Source organism: Bacillus rossius, chromosome 15 (genome assembly GCF_032445375.1).
Source record: "Bacillus rossius redtenbacheri isolate Brsri chromosome 15, Brsri_v3, whole genome shotgun sequence".
NCBI classification, from domain to species: Eukaryota; Metazoa; Arthropoda; class Insecta; order Phasmatodea; family Bacillidae; genus Bacillus; species Bacillus rossius.
Window position 1 is genome coordinate 27,758,729 of NC_086342.1, and position 21,899 is coordinate 27,780,627.

General features: G+C 35.2%; 2 protein-coding genes across 2 annotated transcripts in view; one reads left to right on the forward strand and one right to left on the reverse strand.

Moving 5' to 3' along the window:
• The window catches only part of LOC134539686 (prohormone-1-like), a 344,120-nt gene that overhangs the window by 237,921 nt on the left and 84,300 nt on the right, over positions 1-21,899 (reverse strand). The window contains exon 2 of the mRNA XM_063381885.1: positions 7,156-7,286. The gene's annotated coding sequence lies outside the window, so the exon portion shown is untranslated. The remainder of the gene's footprint in view (positions 1-7,155; positions 7,287-21,899) is intronic.
• LOC134539605 (uncharacterized) overlaps positions 14,585-21,899 on the forward strand; it is a 44,032-nt gene continuing 36,717 nt past the window's right edge. Inside the window, exon 1 of the mRNA XM_063381780.1 lies at positions 14,585-14,842. Coding sequence (XP_063237850.1) covers positions 14,585-14,842 — 258 coding nt within the window. The remainder of the gene's footprint in view (positions 14,843-21,899) is intronic.

Sequence of the window (21,899 nt, forward strand, 5' to 3'; positions counted from 1 at the left end):
GCTGCGCATCAGGAAAAGTTGTGCTGTCACCTCTACCCGCTCCGCCGGAGCCTTTATTATCCCTTCTTACTGGCAATTCACATGATTCCAAATTATTTTTGCGTAAGATACGCAAATTTAATTCTTGCTTTCAAATGACGTCATTTGGGGCAACTAAAATTTGCGATCGTGCATTCGATGGACGTAATTTTGAAACTACATTCAAAATTCAAGGCCAGGTGTACCATAAAATCGGATCACTGATGCCAATGCCTGATAACAATCCGAAATTTCTTCAAATTTATTTTATGGGCGATTGTGAAGAGCGCGTGACGACTCGGTGCCTGTATAATTTTATTGAACAAGCAGAGGAAAGAGCAATTGTGATATTATTGGAAAATTTTTTAGAAGATCACAATCAACTAATTCAATTGATCAAAAGAGTTTCGCCACGACTGCAAAATGACAATTATCAAATCGTCATAAAAGCCGACAAAGTACCATTAGGTGAACATGCTGGTAGATTCAACGCTCCAACTGTTGATGAGGTTGCTGTTATCATGGTTGGTGATCCAGTTGACAAAAGATCTATAAAAATTACACGGCGAGACAACACTGTCAGTACGATTTCGGATCTACACCGTTCATATGACGCACTACAATATCCATTGATATTTTGGCAAGGACAAGATGAATATCACCTTAATATCAAACAGTATGATCCAAATACCGGTAAGTTTGACAATTATCTATTTACTTTCTTACTGTATGTATAGATTTTAATTTCGTATTGCATTTTATTTTTTTATTTTTTTTAGGTGATTACAGAAATAATAAAGTTAGCTCAATGAACTACTACGCACACCGAATAATGGTTAGACAACATCAAGACAATTATATCCTTCGATATCGTCAGCTGTTCCATCAATACATTGTTGATATGTATGCTAAGGTCGAAAGCGAACGCTTGCGATTCCTTCGATTCAACCAGGCAAAACTACGATCGGAAGAATATATTCACTTACGAGATGCTGTTGCTGGAAACATCGATGGAAATTTAAATCCCAATGACATCGGTAATGCTTTCATTTTACCTTCAAGCTACATCGGCAGTCCACGGAACATGCAGGAATACATACAAGATGCGATGACTTACGTACGTCATTACGGCCGACCGGATTTATTTATTACATTCACATGTAATCCGAATTGGGAAGAGATACAAACTTTACTATTGCCAGGACAACAAGCCATTCATCGTCATGATTTAACTGCACGTGTGTTTCAACAAAAATTGAAATCCTTAATTGATTTTATTGTTAAATATTCAATTTTTGGTATCACACGTTGTTGGCTGTATACGATAGAGTGGCAAAAGCGAGGTTTGCCTCATGCCCACATTTTGGTTTGGCTTAAAGATAGAATCCGTCCTGAAGAAATCGATCTAATAATTTCAGCCGAAATTCCAGACTCATTAACTGATCAAGAATTATTTGATATTGTCACCAAACACATGATCCATGGGCCATGCGGTGCTTTCAACATGACGTCACCGTGCATGGAAAATGGAAAATGTAAAAAAAACTTCCCAAAGCCGCATACGAATGACACGATCACGGATATTGATGGTTATCCAATGTATCGCCGCAGAAGTACTGAGAATGGTGGCCACACATTTACAATGCGACTGCCGAACTTTCCAAATCAAGTTGAGTTTGATAATCAGTGGGTGGTACCATACTCACCACTACTTTCAAAAACTTACAAAGCTCATATCAATGTTGAGCTTTGCAGTTCTGTTAAATCAATTACGTATATTTGTAAATATGTAAACAAAGGCAGTGATTTGGCCATATTTGAAGTACAAAACATAAATAAAAATGACGAAATAGCACGATACCAAATGGGCAGATACATTAGCAGCAATGAAGCTATTTGGCATATTCTCAGCTTTCCCATCCACGAAAGAGATCCTGCTGTCCAACATCTGGCAATACATCTTGAAAACGGTCAACGTGTATACTTCACTGAAGAAAATGTTCTCCAAAGAGCGTTCGAAGCTCCGAAAACGACTCTAACTGAATTTTTTTACATTGTGTCAAAAACCTGATGTTTTTGGCCAATTCGCGAAGACATTGGTGTATGGTGATGTTCCACGTTATTTCACATGGAACAAATCCAGTAAAAAATGGGAGCCACGGAAACAAGGAAAACCACATCCTTCCATTACAGGCATATTCAAAGCTAACACATTGGGGAGACTTTACACGGTACATCCAAAGCAACGTGAGTGCTTCTATTTACGTTTGTTATTGGTGAATGTTCCCGGACCAACGTCTTTTGAATTTTTACGAACAGTTAATGGTCGAGTATTCAATACATACCAGGATGCATGTCGTGAACTGCAATTGCTAGAAGACGATAACCATTGGGACTTAACGCTTGCTGATGCTGCGTTGACATCAACACCGAATAACATTCGTCAGTTGTTTGCAATTATTTTGACGACATGTTATCCCTCGCAAGCACAAACTTTGTGGGAAAAATATAAAAATTGTATGACAGAAGACATCTTGCACCGAATTAGACAAACAAATCAATGCCAAAACATAGATTATACACCAGAGATGTACAATGAAGCATTGGTCTTGATCGAGGATTTATGTGTTCTTATTTCAAATTTACCACTTAATCATTATGGTATGCCATCACCTAATCGTCCAGCCACCGACTTAGTCAATACCGATTTACAACGAGAAAATCAATATGACCATGGAAGTTTAGCAACAATTATCATGAACAGTGAACCATTACTGACAGCAGAACAAAAAATTATTTATGATCGGATAATGCTGGCTGTTGCTGCTAAACAAGGCGGTTTTTTTTTCTTGGATGCACCCGGTGGAACCAGTAAGACATTTTTAATATCGTTGATTCTTGCCAAAATACGGTCGCAACAAAAAATCGCATTAGCAGTAGCATCGTCAGGCATTGCGGCTACTTTACTGGATGGTGGGCGAACAGCACATTCAACATTCAAGCTGCCATTGGACGTTCATAATAAACCAGATGCAATGTGTAACATCAAAAAGAATAGTGGAATAGCTGCAGTGTTGCGGAAGAGTTCTATAATAATTTGGGATGAGGGCACAATGGCACACAAATATTCACTTGAAGCATTAAACAGAACTATGCAAGATTTAAACAGCAATAATAAACTTTTCGGTGGTGCTATCTTACTTTTGTCTGGTGACTTCCGGCAGACCTTACCGGTTATACCTCGCTCTACTTTCGCGGATGAGATTAATGCATGTTTGAAACAATCATTCTTATGGCGAAGTGTTGAAACACTTCAATTGACCATAAATATGCGAGTACAATTGCAAAATGATCCATCAGCACAAATATTTTCCGAACAACTACTAGATATTGGGAACGGTAAAATAGAACTGCAACCAAATACGCAATGCATTAAACTACCAGACAATTTTTGCACTGTTGTTCAGGATAAAAATGAATTGATTCAGAGTATTTTCCCGGATATACAGAATAATTATTTGAATCATGAATGGCTTAGTCAACGGGCGATTTTGGCAGCCAAAAACGTTGATGTTGACGAAATTAACTTCCAGATACAACAGTTGTTACCAGGCGATCTGATGTCTTTTAAATCAATCGATACTGTTGTTGATGAAAATGAAAGTGTAAATTTTCCGATTGAATTTTTAAATTCATTAGATATCCCTGGAATGCCACCACATAATCTTCGATTAAAGATTGGTTCCCCTATTATTCTCCTCCGTAATTTGAATCCACCTCAATTATGTAACGGTACGCGTTTGGTCATCAAAAAGATCACCGGAAACATTCTTGAAGCAACCATTTTGGCTGGGAAGTTTAAAGGAAAAGTGGTCCTGCTGCCACGTATTCCGATGATACCATCAGATTCTACCATACCCTTCAAAAGGCTACAGCTTCCAATTCGTTTAGCTTCCGCCATGTCTATAAATAAATCTCAAAGTCAAACAATGTCCATTTGTGGTTTAGATTTGGAAAATCCATGTTTTTCTCATGGGCAACTATATGTTGCGTGTTCACGTGTTGGGAAACCGTCGAATCTATTTGTGTTAGCTAAAGACAGGTTAACCAAAAACATTGTGCACCGATTGGTGTTAAATTAATTTGAAATTGAAAGTATTTATAATTCAAAAAAATAGATATTAATGTTTAAAAGTTTAAGACTGTCTGCTTTGCCTACCTCATTCATGAGTTTAAGCGTCACATGTTATTTACTGTATTATACTGTAATATACTTATATTTGTTATAAAATTAAATGGAAATATTAAATCTGATAAATTTTTATTTTGTACCTATTGATTTCTGCTTAATATCAAGTGTAAGAACATTTTAATTAATTGTGTTCAACGTACTTCCCCTTCAAATCTCAATCCAGTGAATTTGTATACCAAAATCAACATTTTCGTCTTTGTTCGTAAATAATTTCATTGTACTAAAGGGTTATAGTAGTAGAAAGTCAAATAAAGAGATCACCATATTACACATTCTCTTATTGTTCCTCTTAGATTGTTTACTATAATGTAATATAACAAAAACTTTAGCCACAGCAACGCGTGGCCGGGTCAGCTAGTATATATAAATATATATATATATGAACCTATCTCTGAACCGGCCAAACGTACTACTTCCTTTCGGTGAGATTTTAGACATTATTGAATTTATTAGTTTAAAGCTTGATAAACAGGCAAACAAAATGTATTTCTATCGCGCAGTGCAGCGAATATACTATATACCTCTCTCTTTCTCTTCTCTCTCTCTCTCTCTCGTCATTATGCGGTAGGGAATTGCGCGATGGATACAGAAGGGATGGCGAGGCGAGAGAACAAAGACTAGGTTAAGGATACCCTTAAGGGGTCCACTTACCTGGAGGCAAAACCCAGCCTTTTGCGCTGACAAAGATTTTCACTTGTCTAGTAACATGCGTGATTCTGGCCCCTTTCACAATACTATCGCTTTCAGAAGTAAACTATGTTGTGCACTGCGCAGAATAACTGTTGTTACGTAAAAAAAAAATATCTGTACGATAAAGCTATTTTCAGTTTATGTTTTTACGTCTAAACATTCAAACCTAAAAATAATACTTAGAATCACAAAAATACAAAAACGTTTTTTCTCGTGTCTTCATTGTGTTTTCCTATTAGATGCACAATGCAACGAAACTTTATACGTCACTATTATCACCCTATCACTGCGTTATTTATTTTATCTTCATTAGGATTTGCAACACAAATAAATGTAGAATCATACATAAAACACAGGTTTATTTCTAACTTTCAGTAAAGTAAAATTTATTTTAGAGCTGGTACAAGTGCTGAATGCCTAATAATAGAATAAATAAATTAATAAAACAATGCTATGATTTATGAAATCATACGAATGTAGTAACTATAGAATGCATTAGTCGGAGAAAACGGCGCACCTAGATAAAACCCATAGTCAGGTATTGGCCAGCTTCATGAATAGTAAGACAAGAGAATTTTCAGGTCACTCGTCTGGATTGGAAAAGGAAGCCACTCAGAAGAAAACCACCTGAAAATAAATGCCTTGGAAGTAAATCTCTCAAGAAGGAAACCATTTGTAAATAATCCACTTGAAATTAACCCTCTTTGGAAGTAAATCACTCTAGAAGGAAATCATTCGGAAGGAAACCACTTGAAAAGAAACCTCTTGGGAGTATATTTCTTGAGAAGGAACCCATTTGGAAGTTAACCACTTTGAAGTTAACCACTTTGAAGTAAACCACTTTGGAAGTAAATCACTCGAGAACGAAACCAATCGAGAAAATAAATAACTAAAAGTAAATAACTTAAGACGTAAACCACTTCAGATGGAAAACACTCGGGGAAAAAACACCATATGACAAGAAATCTCTCGAGAAGGAAACAATTTGGAAGTAAACCACTTGAGAAGGAAATCAATTTGAAGTAAACCCCTTTGGAAGTAAACCATTCGAGAAGAAAACCACTTGGAAGTAAATAGCTTAAGAAGGAAATGACTCTGGTGTTAACAATTTTAGAAGGAACCCACTTGGAGAAAGCCACTATTAAGTAAACTTCATAAGGAACCCACTTGAGAAAGTAACATACACTGAAGTGGAAACCACTTGCAATAAAAATCCACCACTGATGCAGACGGTTGGGATCCAACCCGCGACCTCCTGAATACAATGTGCACAGGCTACCACATGAGCAAACACACTCGGTTATGCAGTCTGCTCTGCATTTTGCGTGGCTATACATGACGCAGCACACAACTTAGGTAGCGTCCGGAAGTGAAACGTGTGCAACTAATTTCAGATCTTAGTTCGTAGTAATATATACTAGCAAAAAGCATGGCTTTGTGAGGGCTCGCGAGTTTTTTTGGCTTACTATATCCAAACTGATCACCTTTCAGTCGATATACTGATAACTGGGTGAACTTGAGCGATTAATGTTTCTTCAAAAAAAATTAATTTTAAAAAAAACATCAATTTGTGGTCCAGGAATCATATTATCGTCAATGGAAAATATATTCAATTCACTTTTAACCTGGAATTTGTTACAGAGACCATCTTCTTCGATAAGTAAATCAAACCATCTACGATGGCATCAGTTCCAAAATTTTCTGATCGGTTTCAAAATTGACGGCATTAATTCAAAATAGTGAGCCATCTTCTCTATGAGAATAATACAATTCAGCATCTCGAGTTTTTTTTTCTGGTGTTAACGTGCATCACTAGGGACCGGGAAAATTCGCGGGTTCAATGACCTCCCGGATAAACTCCATAGTTCTGCGTACACTCGGTCAAATGCCACCCACTCATTGGCTGCTGTCTTCTGAGACGTCTCAACGTCGCAGCCTGTGATTCGATAAAGCTTTGGTTGGGTGTTTCTCATTGGCCCAGAGTCATCTAGGTGAGTTGTGAGGCAATAGCAGAGGCAGCACTGAGGTATAACTATTTGTATTTTAGCCTATCGCGAAATGAATTCGCGAATTATTCCGGTCTCTATGCATCACTCATCAAAGAACGGTTACGTTCCCCATTAGAATATTTTCGCAAACGCCTAAGTTTATACACATAAAATTCTCACAGCATTGTTTAGTGTACCTAAACTAACCTGCGAACCTGTGGTTTGACTCCAAGAAACACCGTGCTGTCTTCCAAGTGACAGCTGGGTTTGATGGAGGGATTGATGGAGACTGGTTCTGATCTCAGCCGTGCCTGGGCCTACTTCTTCGTGCCATTTCGCTGTAACAATAACAATTATAAAATTGTTAAAATATACAATACTATTAAACACACGTACACTCGCGGTCATTTTCACTATACATGGTCAAGTTTCATTAATTAGAGACCGGAAAAATTCGCGAATTCATTTCGCGATAGGCTAAAATAAAAATAGTTATAGTTCAGTTCTGCCTCTGCTATTGGCTCACAACTTACATGCATTACTCTGGGCCAATGAGAAACAACCAACCAAAGCTTTATCGAATCACAGGCTGCTACGTCGGGACGTCTCACAAGACAGCAGCCAATGAGAGGGTGGCATTTGACTGAGTGTACGTAGAACTATAAAGTTCATCCTAGAGGTCAGGGAACCCTTTTCCGGTCCCTATTCATTATGCAATATATCAGAGCTGTTTTAAAACTCAGTAATGAATAGGGATAGGAAAAATTCGCGGGTTCAATGACCTGCAGGATAAACTCCATTGTTCTACGTACACTCGGTCAAATGCCACCCACCCATTGGCTGCCGTCTTGTGAGACGTCCCAACGTAGCAGCCTGTGATTCGATAAAGCTTTGGTCGGGCGTTTCTAATTGTCCCAGAGTCATCCAGGTGAGTTGTGAGCCAATAGCAGAGGCAGCACTGAGGTGTAACTATTTGTATTTTAGCCTGTCGCGAATTGAACCCACGAATTTTTCCTATCCCTAGTAATGAATTAAACTCTGACAGCTAACATTTTGGACTTTAATTTGCACAGTGTGATAAAGATTTAAATTTTAAAATTGGTTAAACATTTTCAGACCGCGACTGTAATCACACGTAACTTTTTTTGTTATAGTATAAATAAAATTTAAAATTTAATCAAATTTAAAATGAAGTGAAATTATTTACCTAACTACCGATTTTAATATATAATATCTATCTTAAATAGATTCTTAACTAAGTATTTTTAAATTCAGAAAAAGAAAATTATATATTAGTTATTTGTTATTAGACTATTACACATATTATTTTACACATATTTTACACCTAGTAGTTATTACACTTCATAAATACTCCAATAAAATAAATATCTCACGCACATACACAGTTTTGAAATTCAGCACCTCTCCATGTATTGTTTTGTTCCATTTGAAGGTATTTATATTCCTCATATACTATCTATTTATTATTTAAATGTCTAACGTTTTTGTTCCTAAACATTCTAGAAGTATTACACATATATACGCCCCATTAATTCTGTAAATTCTAACAAATGCCATTAGTAACAGTCTAGTTAATACAATATTACACATCGATATGCCATTTTAATTCTAAAATTTTGAACAGATAGCTTTAGTAGTATAATGCCATTCATAAATTACAACACAGATGGCGTTAGTGGTATAATAACATTTTAGTTAATAAATTATTACAATCCCCGTTTCGTATTTTTTTAAATATATGTTTACAAAAATAATGATAGATATACATATAGGCATGACTTTAAATTACTACGTTAAATTTCAAATCTAAAGTTGTAATAGTTTTATCGTAATGTGTACCACAAAAATGTAATTGTTGTGGGATAGATTTAGGGCTCACTTCTTTCGCCATAATTATATATGTTTACAAAAATGATAGATAATACATTTAGGCATGACTTTAAATTTATATGTGTTAAATTTCAATTCTAGAGTACGAGAATGTTGGAACGGAACGAGATTCGCGGGCTGGATTCGGTCGTAGGAAACGAACGGCGCTTTGAAGCAGGGGCTGGCTACCACCCGCCACGCAGCCATGTCAAGCAATTAGCGTACGTCCGTCGCAATAATATCTCCCCCCCCCCCCCCCCCCCCCTTTTTTTTTTTTCATCTGACCGTTTCGATTCAACATAACTCAAGTTGTCGTCCGAGATTAAAAAAAAATTGTTCTTTTTTTTACGCTAGCCGAGCATGTGCTGTACATAAATCGAACGACCCAACACAAAAACAGCGCGTATTTTCCGTTCGTTTCATTCGAAAATTGTTGCGTTCGTTCCGCGGGTTATCACGTCTGCGTGGTTACGTGATAACTGTGAGAATACTTTCTTTTCTTGTTCCTCCAGTTCATTGTTGCACCACATTGGTCAGACGACCCAAAACTTTGGCTGAAGTGTAGTGTATGCTTTGTGTAAACTTTTTTTAATGAGTTGTTATTATGAAAGCGGCTGATTTTTTTTTTTACGAGGGATATTCGTAAAGTGGGCTCCGTTTGGTCATTTAAAAAATAAGAATGTGAGAAAAAAAATTGGTTGTCTGTAAAGTCGGTTTACGAACGATAGTTTAACGTGACAACGTCATAAAACATTGATGAAATGATTGCATACTTTTATGAATAAAATTGAATAATTTTTATTTTAATAATAAAAGAATAAATACTTGAAATTATACTAGTAATCATATTTCTAAAATGCAAGAATAATTAACCTTTATTGCCGAAATTGTTGTTGTAATAGGCAATGAAAACCACATTAAATTTTCACTTCACTTCATAAACAGTCGAGTGGGAGAGAGATAGATGCGGAGCAAGCGTACAATGAGCGTAACGGGACACAGCATAACGGAACAATGTGCGTAACGGGACACTTTTTTCGTGCGTGCAGCCGGCGTTCATAGATTTATTAGACGTTGTCAAGTCAAAAGTTTTAATTGACAGTTTTATTTCACTGCAAATCTACTTTACATTTTCAAATAATCACCATTCAGTGCCAAGCACTTTTCGCAAAGCTGCGCCAGTTTCATTAACCCCTTTGCATAGAAGTTCGCCTATTTTTAAATACGTCTGTGTTGAAATAATATATATATTTGTCGAGACATGTACCTGAAAACTGATTCAGTGTTAAACCAAAATGAAAGTAATTAATTTTATGTGGTTTACTGGATAAAGATAATAACACTAAAGTAAATAATTTTTTTTCTAACAGTTTAGTGGCAAGAAAATAGTATTCAAACAACATGAAGCGCAAAATAACAGAAAATACTCCAGGTAAAGTTGTTTGTCTCAACAGTGTATGTCACTGTGTTAAAAAAAAATTTAAATTTTTCTTATTAGTTGCAGCTTTGTGACGGTAGATAAATAAATCGAGTGGTTTAAATAAAATACAGTTATGTGAATAGATTATTTTAACCTATTCAGCATTTGACTCAAACACACTCATGATTGAAACATCAGGAATTACAACATGAGCAATGATATTCGATTTTTTAAAATAAATTTTAATTAGTATAGTTTCACATTATATTTATATTGCTATTATATCGATACTTTTTTAACTGCCAAAACTTAATAGAAGGTGTTTTTTTTAATTTCATATATATGTAACAATTTGCATTTTATTCGTATATTTTTATAACACAATAGTACAGAACATTCGGAATAACATTTGGTTAGTATTTTTCGTTAACGTGTACGTTATTGTTTCTTTGGGAACTGTTATGCTTGGAAATTGACATTTCGTTTGCAAGCCATTCAAAGCGGACGTATTTTAGTAATTGTAAGACTGTAACTAATAGCAGAATCCGAGCAAGGCTCAAAACATTTCATTTTCAATTCAATCATCGTTAAGTGCTCAAAACTGTGTAGGCGTTTATAGCTGGAAATAGGGGTGGTATTGACAAAGCGAAACGTAAAATTATCCCGTTTTAATCAAGCGCTGTATTATTCGCTAAGTGGTACTACGAGTAGATATATTTTACGGCAAATGAACTGTAAAATAGAGAGCTTCAAATGATTTGGACTGACGACAAATGTCGATTTCTACGCTGACTCGGATATTTAATACTACAAACATTTAGAAAAGTATTGTATGTGCACTTATGTACACGCGTTAAAAAAAATCTTATACATATTTTTTAAAATGTTTTTAATGCGTTATATTATTTAAAAAAGTTTGGCTTAACACAAACATTTGGATTACATCCTTTAAGTTATACAAGTAAAAGATAATGATAGCGCAACTTTATAATAATTAAGAGAACCAACATATTGTTAAATATCTTCAAAGCCATGCTATCTAACCAAATTTTTATGGCTAAAAAATTATTAGTTTTTTTGTTATTGCTACTAACTTTTACTAGGTATATTCCGGGATATTTTCACCGTTATAAAATTTAATTTTGCATATAAATACCTAGCATATCCTCCGATATTCAAGAAAACGAAAGTATAAGAGTGCATGCTACGACATGCGGGACCGTACATATTGTTGACTTCGACTAGTGGGTATAGCTTAAATGCGCATGAACATTGGACTTTAACCTGTGAAATTTATGTTTTAATGGTGCGTGCGCATTTCATGGCGTACTATAAAATGTCATCCACAACAAACCCAAACAAGTACAACATTTTTACCAAAATTGTGTAGTAACACGATCAAATAAAGTTATCAACAGGTGCGCTGAACAAATATAACTCATGTGTGAGTTAATAACGCCACGAAAAATTAGTTGGTTCGTGGAAGTAAAGGTCAATATCCATTATTTTCGGTAGGCTTTCAGTTAGTCTCGAGACTCTTTCTAAAGTCCCTGTCGCATCGTCAAAATTTTCGCTTCCAATACTTTCCAATGTGTTGTGTCAAATAAAGTTTGAGTGTACTGACCAGACACCTGCAAATTTCGCGGATTCACTCTGTGATAGGCTAGATAATTTTGCTATTGGCTTACTGTTCATCTGGACGAATCTCAACCAGTTATAAACCCTCAACCAAAGAAGGATCGAATCACAGACAAACCAGCTGAGACGACTTACAAGTCGGCAGCCAATGAACTTGCGTTATTTGCCCGAGTGTACAGGGGTATGTGCAGTCTATCCTGAAGGCCATCGAAACCGCGAATTTTGCAGGTATCTAGTAATGACGTTACCGAAAACATCACTAGCGCAACCACGATTGTTTAAGTTGAGTTTCCATCAAATATTTTGCATATAGGACAAGTTCTAAAATATGTTGGATGTTGGATGCAAACAACCAATCAAAATCGCTCCTATCAAACGGAAATGACATTCGTTACCGTCACAACGAATCTTTAAAATAGCAAAGTATACATGGGCGATCAAAGAGGTTACAAAAGTGAAATAACTAAAATAATGATAATATGAATGTCATATGCGAAATAATTTTTTGTGTAAAATAAAGTTACTTTAAGAAATCACCGAACATATTTTTTTTAAATTATGTAACGAATATTATTTTGAGTTAAATTGACATATGTTTAAAAAAATTATCCGAGACAAAATATTTAATGCAAACTAAAATTACAGTTTATTTCATTTGTGCTTGGCCTCAAATATCAGAGGTCTGAATGAAAATTGTGTTAATCTTGAGTTATTTGAGCATGAATGGTTATTTAACATTTAAATATACAAAACCCTGAAAGTTTTATTTGCATGGAATTTATATAAATTTTCTCTGGAAGTGCTAAAAATAAGGATAAAATGTGTAGTTTCCGTGTTCAACCTCAAAGTTAGATAAAATATTATTTTATTTATATTATTTGATATTATTGGAGTTAGTTCTGTTTTTATAAAGTATGAATCTGTCATTTTATTTGTCTATGTTTTGTTAAATGTTCTTTGCATGTGTATTTTCGTTACTTAAAGAATATTATTTTTCCAAAAGAAACAATAATATGATAAATTCTTACTTTTAATTTAATTTCATAAAAAACCTCGTAGTCTTTGTGATATATATTATTTTCATAAGTAGTCATTATTTTAATGGGATATTTCATGATTAGACTATTAAGAACTGAACATGGTATATGGAATTGCATAAAGCTTGGCCAATGAGGAAAAGAAACATCTCAAACCAATGATTCTTACCCCTTGAAGCATGTCTTGCATTATTACGGTCTATACCAACTGGAACTGAAAACTGTCCATTTAATTGGATAAAACTTGGCCAGTTAGGTAAAGAGAAATATTAAAGCACTGTTGCTTGCCACCTGAAGCATGTATTGCATTGTTACGATCTATAACAATTGGAACAGAACATCGTCTATGCATGTGGATAAAACTTGGTTAACCAACTTGTTTCTCCTAAAATGATCACACCTATTTTCATGTAACGCAAGGTACCTATGAGAATGTTATGAAAGATACAGTATCCAAAGTTCTGTCACAGTATTACCTGCTGACCCACTGTCCCACCAAGCATCCTGTTTCACATTTTTCAGGGGGAATGAACTGCCCAAATGCCCCTAGCATAGGACGATTGTTTGTATTTACCTCCCTATTTATTGAGCGCATGTGACAAATTGACAGCTCGAAGGTGGAAGAATCTTATGTTTGAATTCGTAGTGGCAATGTTTAACAATTTCCTGATCCGTATGTTTTAGGTCAAAGACATAGCCATAAATTAATATCTCAATAGAAAGAATAATAAATATTTTTGATGTATACGGCATTTTGTAGGAGTAATTTTTGTGAATGGAACGGAAGTCGCATGGAACGGAAATGTGTAACAACCACGGTGCAGCCGTCTGTGGCGGACGGTGCGAACAAAAGTTCACAAATCCAAAGGGAAACATTGTGGTATTAATGGTTTATTGAATATTTGCATGGTGAGCTGTATTTTAATAAAATTCCTTGTCGCAAATCAGGTCCAAAGCCAAGGTTTCCAAAGACATATTTTGTAAAAAAAAAAAATACAGTAGCGAGTTGGTCTTTGCCACGTCGTCAAAGACTCGACGCGGAATGTTTCTCGTGGAGGGGTGGCAGCCGTGGGCTCGACGGTGAAGGAGGAGGAGGGGGGGGGTGTTTATCGACGAGGGATGGAAAAAATGAGGGAGGGAGGAACCTTCCTTCCCCTCCCCCCTTCCACTTCCCAACAGGAGTCGGTGTTCCGCAACCCACACCCTAAACCACCCTAACCAGACCCCTGGCGTAACTTGTGCGCATGAACGCCTCCCGTCCACACCCACCCCCACGCCACGGTTCAACCCACGTTGTTGTTTTGTTTCGCGTACGGGACAAACCTCCTTCCCCTCTTTATTTTTTTTTTCCCCTCCTTCGTCGGACCCCCCTGCGTTTTCGTCACCCCTCGTGGCGTCACGGGGCAGATTCTATAAAACCGGAGAGTGGCGACGAAACCGACGACAGACGTAACTCACGAAGTGTGACAGCCGGGTGTTTCAATTTTTTTTATTCCCCCGTCGGAAGCAAGGAAGACAGAGAAGGGGAGTGGTGTTGTCGTAGCTGCGGAAGCGCCTTAAAAAATCCCTCCCCTTCTCTCTCTCGCACACGACCACCCTTAAACTCTCCCTTCACCCCCTCCGAAGAGCTCGCGCGGTTTTTTTTGGGGGGATGTCGCGCGGCGGCCAGCCAAGGGGCGGTGGTTGTTGTTGTTCTTCGGCGACGACGACGACGAAGTCTTCGGCGGCCATGCCGCGGCTGCTGCTGCTGCTGCTGCTGCTGCTGCTGCCCCTGCTGCTGGTCGCGGGGGGCGGCGAGGCGAGGGTCGTCCGGGGGCAGGCCGACAAGAGGCGGGCGACGGCCGCCGCCGGGGGCGGAGAGGCCGACTACCCCGACTACCAGTCCGGGGTGCGCTACGACGAGTACCCGGTGAGTGAACCCTCTCGGTTCCTCGTTTCATCTGAACGCATTCCAAGTTGCACGAGATAATCTCAAGCTTGATGTAAGCTTTTTGGACGTACGCCATTGCTAAGCACATGTATGTCTGCAGAGGAAAACTACAAAAAAAACCAAAAGACAAAAACACAAATTAATCAAAAAAAATTGCTGGTTATCAACAGGATATAAACACCTCATAATATTCCATAACAAGAATATGGTCAACAAACAAAGAAAAACAAAGAAAAAATGGACTAAGAGAACAGCAATTTTTTTGCTTGATTTGTGTTTTTGTCTTTTTGGGTTTTTTTTTTTGTAGTTTTCCTCTACAGACATTCATGTGCTTAGCAATGAAGTATGTCCAAAAGCTTACATCAAGTCATGCACTGCCATTGCATAAATCTTTCAAAGATAATAATCTCAAGCTGTAGTTATATTAAAACATAAATATAATATAACAATAACTAAATATATATTTTTTTATCTAAATATATTTTATGTTGCACGAAATTATCCCAAACTGCAATTATACTAAAATATAAATAATACATAAATCTAACTATATATAATACTAGCTGCAGTACCCGGCGTTGCCCGGGCTGAACACAGGGTGAAGGGGACCATTTTCGAAATCAGATGTACACACTAAAATTGTCTTCTTGATTAGAATGTCAAGTGTGCAAAATAATTTATATCACTTTATATCACTTTATATCACTTTTAAATCCCGGCAGATTTTGTTCTGCCAGTGTATAGTTATTTACCTGTATATATCTAAAAATTGGTGGTCTGTATGTAATCTAGACTCTATAAAGCACTCTAGAAAAAATCTGAAAAATAAGATATTACTAATATTGAAAAGATTATGTCTAAATATATTTTATGTTCCAAGAAATAATTTGAAGCTGTAATTACATTAAAATGTAAATATATATTATAATATATATAATGTATAACAATAAATATATTCATTTCAAAAACATGAATTATATCGACTAGAATTTGCACAGCGAGCCACTCATTCAAAATTTAATAAACTCCACGCATCATTCAGATATACATTTTTTCACTTCAGGGTTAAAACGAAGTTATATACGTTATTTTCTTGGGTTATCCAGCTTTGGAAACATAAAACGTCCATCTAGTGTTTAACCATGATGCGGTTAGTAAAAAAATAAAAATTCTCAGTAATAAATAGAAACCTGATTTTTTTTAACAAACTGCGGATGATATATCGTGAAGTAGAGGGCGGGATAGAGAAAAGACTAGAAAAAACACATCGTATCTTCTTCTCCAGTTATTATTGGTAATATAATAAAGTTATATATGGTTAACGATAGTTACATAACTATCTGAAAACAATTGCATTTTGATTCCACGTGGGGCTTTTCGCAATATCAAACAGAACCTCGTGATTATTTATTAAATATTAGCTCATGAAATTTCTCTCATATATGCTGGTCATACTTTGCAATTGAGAGGTGTTGTAAATCCATATACATGAGAAGTTACGTCTTAGAATGTGTTTATATATCTCCTGATCACTAAAACAAATTTAAAAAAATTGCAATGCTTAGAAAGTATAACATACGTGGGATTCATATAAATATTAATACTAGGAAATTAAAATGGCGTGTGAAACTGTAACTCAATCCATGAGCTTATTATTCAAGAGTTAAGTGGTATAGTCTGTCTCACGCCACTTCTACCAAATTTTGACTGTTCTCAAAAGTAGTACTCTTGACCTTAGTATCCTTCTGCCATTGTTGTTCTTGAGTAGTGTTTTTTTTTTTTACAATGAGGCTGTCAGTGTTCATAATCAATCTTCGTGTGAAGTGAATGGTTACTGCTTTTGAGCACTATCAAATCTGAGACAAGTTACATGACATAGACTATAATCCCGAGCGAACCTTGCACCATAAGGTCGACCTGCATGCCTTCGCCGAGTGCATCTTCGCCTCTACGAGGCTAACGAGTGTGTACCTCGCGCTCTTGCAATGTAACTTCTGGAATGTGCGTGTCACTTTGGGGTTTCAAACGTGCATTACAACAGAGCAAATCATAATAAATTGTGTCGCTTTATATTTCATAACTAAACTTATTTTGCTTGCTATCCGCATAACTAGGGACAATGACGAATTGTATTTAAATTTAAAAAAAAAACATCGAAAAGCATATCAATATATTTTTTAACTCCAAAATGCAAATTTAAATTCCATATTATCTCTGAAAGATTTGTGCAATGGGAGTGCATGACTTGATGTAGGCTTTTGGACATACGCCATTGCTAAGCAATGGCGTATGTCTTTAAATACCATATTGCACAAAAAAAGAATTATAATCATGTATTGAAACTACATGCTAAATAATCTTAACAGAAATCATAAAAAATGTATTATTTTATTATACCTAAGAAATGTAATTATTGGCCTTATTTTCGCTGAAAGTTTGTATCATAATATATTATGCAAGTGGATTGTTATTTTCGCTGAAAGTTTGTATCATAATATATTATGCAAGTGGATTGGATATTTAATTTTATTCTTGTTTCAACGTTTATCACTCATAAACTACTGATAGTGGTACATTTTAAGCAAAATATTATTCCAAATTTAATTTTTATAGTCTTGGACACAAATGTCATGATCATTTTAACTACTCAACATATATGAACTACAGTAATAATTGCACATGTTTCGTAAAAACAGCATTAATTAAAGTTAGTCTCTACTCGTGACACTATAATTAGCGGATTTTTCTTTAATGGATATTATGGTAACTTATTAATAATTATCTCAGACACTCTCAGCAGTTTTTCTTGCCGCAAGATGACGCTACCACTGCAGTTTCTTCAGGCAAATACTATGTTTCAATAAAATATTTAATGCTTGAAATAACGTCGTTTCCCAGTGCAAATACTCGAGCAGAAAAGGAAGTGTTTACTATAATCTGATCGTAAACAAGGTTGTAAAGGCTAGATTGATTCGAGTGCCATCAAGACAGAGTTAATGTGTTTGTTCCATGCCAATCTTTGAAATGTCAATCGAGAAAGACATTAAAAAGCAATAAAATGTGTGTTTTAACTGGTGTTCCTATAGAAAAAAAATAGTTATCTCCTTAAAATCCTTAAGACATTTGTGTCTGAATAATCTTACGCTAGATTTTTTACATTTATAGTTTTAACGTTTATTTAGAAACTTTACAAGTAATTTTAATTAAAAAGGCGCTTATATCCTTTTATTGATATAGAATTTTTTTAACGTGAATCTTTTACGAAACAAACTTCAAATGATCTTACCAAGGACTCGAACCCCGAACTCGTCGCGCCTAAACTATGCATGCTCTCAACTTCATCGTGGAGGCCAGCTCATATGGTATATTTCAAACTGGTTTCAGTAGCATAAATACGCTGTGAATGAGTGAAAACATAAATAATTAGAATCTACTGTGCTTCTGGTAAGAAGGTAATTGAATAGCACCGACTTTCGACTCAAGTAAACATACGATATTAAAATCATAAATTTACGAGAACATTTATCATCATATTCAAGTCCAAGCGTCCGTTTAAAATACGTGTACTAATTTTTTCTTCTTCAGTAAATGGAACTAAAATGATCATGTAAAATTAGAGATATTTGTAAATTTGTACATTAACACGAAATAAAAAGGTATCGCTACAAAAATATTTCTTGTTACTACTAGGTTCAGATTATCATTCATGCATTTACGCTTTATGTTGTCCTATTTCCTCCAATAGTTAAAGTTATTTGTAAATTGTCCCCCGAATAACTTCCTGGTACTAACTGCGCACATTGATAGGCACGATAAAAAAATTAAGTCAATTTTTTTGACATTCGATTATATTTCCCATGCTTTAAAAAAAAATTTTAACTGTGTTGAACATCAATAAATTTTTACAAATTTTCGCTAGCGCGACTGTGTATATATTCGGCATTGTTTTCAGAAACGTATTTCACACATGCAAAAATAACCATAGCAATGGATTATTTTAAAATTTTACAGTAGTTTTCTTGTATTATTAAAAATTATATTTGTAAACTGGTTTTCAAAGGAATGTTTTGTAAAAGTACAAAAAAAATGTTTCCTGTGTAGTACATCACAGACAAATAAATGATGTTCTGCATAGGAACTGTATTCAGCTGTAACTTAACTCTCTCTCTCTCTCTCTATCTATATATATATATATATATATATATATATATGTGTGTGTGTTTGTGTGTATGTGTGTTCCCACGACTTCCTTAGTGTGGACAGAATAATTGACACAGGTAATTTCTATTTAAACTATATATTATGAAACGGCTCTGATAAAAGCAAAATAGACTGGAAACAAATTACTAAACCCCAGCTTTGGACCTAATTTTCGACCAGGAATTTTATTAAAATTATGCTCTTGTTAATATTCATTAAATTGTTAATACTATGATTCCCTTTGGCTTTGTGAACTTTGGTTTGCGCCATTTGTCACAGATGGCAGCACCGTGGTTACACATTTCCTGTCCATGCGACTGATATTCCATTCACGAAATTACTCCCGCCAAATGCTGTATACCGAGAGCTAAGATGTTCACACATCAAAATTACAAAATTTGTAATTTAAATGCTAAAGTACCAAAGCTATTTATACACGTTATTTACTTTTGAATTTTTTCACTAGAGGCACCCAATCATTCCATAACAAGGCTACCTTTCAAATTTTATTTATGCAATCAGTTCAACTTTAAGTAGAGCTAATTGTCGCAAATGTAAAACAGTTAAACTTTCGTTTTAGAGAACCTAGCTTCGAATACTGGCCCAGCTTTCCAAATTACTTTTTTTACTTTTGCATGACCTCGTTACTCACAAGACGCGAATACAAAAAAAAACAATAATACATTATTCGTCTGAAACTTTACCAATATGGTGGAAATATCTTACAAAATGCCACTGCATATGGAAATTCAGTAGCATAAATGTTACGATGAACTAAGAACAGGATTAAATCTCCTTTGTCATATAATTTTCTTTCTTATTTCAGTATCCATACTATAACTCAATCCGAAATTTTGAAACCAATGCCAAATTTTTGGTGTCACAAATTTATAGGGTAAAAACAAACAATAATTGATATTCACACTGTTATCTTATACAATGCAAAGTATCTTTTAAATATTAAAAGCTCTTAAGTACTGTTTAATTGTTTTAGTCCATCCGCCCATTTACAGATTAAAACCCAGTTCCAAATACAATTTTTAAAATATAGTCTGCTTTTTTCCTTGTTCGATACGTACTCGTATAAGTCAGAACTGTATTTTTAAGGAAAATAGTGAGGTTATAACATATAGTTGTCTCTTGAATTAAGGCACTAAAAAAAGTGTATTAATTTGGAGCACGAAAAATGTACAAAATCACGTTACATTACAGTGAACATCACTACAAAAATATAACATTTCCTAACTATTTCCAAAGAACGAGTGTTTCATATCTTCAAATTGACGTGCGTTTATATTGCATCGTGCGGGAAAGAGACGACATGAAATTGCACAAGATTAAATATCTGACATAATATTATTACTTCTGCTCGAACTTTTGTTTCGACATTCTTGGGGAATTTCTTCAACTTTCAGTGGCATTTGATGAAGCAATTACTTTCCATTCACATGGCCCTACAGATTGCAGAAATAACTCTCTATTTCAACTATCAAGTTCAAATAACCTGGGTAATCACTGAGAATTAATTCGGCTTTCTTTACTACGAACATTATTTGCTTGCCTAAGATTTAAACCCGGTACCTTATTGGTCGGAATGCGGGAAGAAATTTTTTGCCATGTGAAATAACTGCAACTGATTAAGAATCATATCTAGTGCTTAAAATTTTTTAACCATCTCCAACTTAAGTAATTTTATGACAAATAATTTTCGCATTTCATTTTCATCGATTCTTTTCTTTGTTGCATGCGTTTTAAAAAAGATTAAGCATACTGTCGTTACTAATAAACTAGAAGTCCTGATTTGACTTTGAGAAACAATAAAGTTAGTTAAGGTATTTGAAGTGTAACATCTTAGCTCTCCGTATACGGCATTTATTAGGAGTAAGGGAACGTAAATTTGTAACCACCGTGCTGCCATCTGCGGCGTATGGAGAGAACCATAGTTCACAACGCCAAAGGGAAACTTTGTAGTATTACCTACCTGTTTAATGAATTTTAAGAAGATGGGCAGCACTTTTCGCTTTTATCGGAGCCACATGATTATATAGTTTAGCCCTTCGCTCTTCAAATTTAATGATTCGATAGTCGACGTAGCTGCTCCGGCAACGAATTCTAGCGGCGGGTGCGGAAACTACGTGCGATTCGCGTCGATAAATGTAGCTGAAAACACAATTTGCGTATATTTATCACACTCAGCATTATTTTAAGAAATTATACTGTTAAATTCTGTGTCCGACTTTCGTATTTAAATATTATAAGTGTACTTGCGACATCAGAACACATGAAATTGCTCTTTAACGAGGTGAGACGTTAGACAAACTATGGCGAGTACTCAAAGATGTTTTATTTTGGATTCTATTATCAAAAACTAAATTTCAATATATAAGTCAAGACACGAGAAACTCAATAAGTTTGATTTTTTCATTACCTGTAAGCAAAACAATTTATGCACTTATAACTTAAATTTTTTTTTTCAAAATAACAACAATTTATTTCACCTGTTTTCAATTTAGGCCAATTATTTTTGACGTGAAAACGTCTAATAAATAGATGAACGCCGACTTCACGCACGATAAAGGATGACTCATTGTCCCGTTACGCACATTATCCCGTTACGATTGGAACTACCATCGATTTTACTTTTTCGAGACACATTAAACTTGAAACACGTTTCCTACTTTTCCTATCATCGTCCTATCCTTAAAAGAATAACACATATTGGAAGAAGTTAAATAGAAAACATGTATACAACTTATAGTTAAAATAATCTGTCCGTTAAAGTAATAAACATATTTGAATTAATGAGCGCAAATAAAAGTAAATTTATCAATTAAAT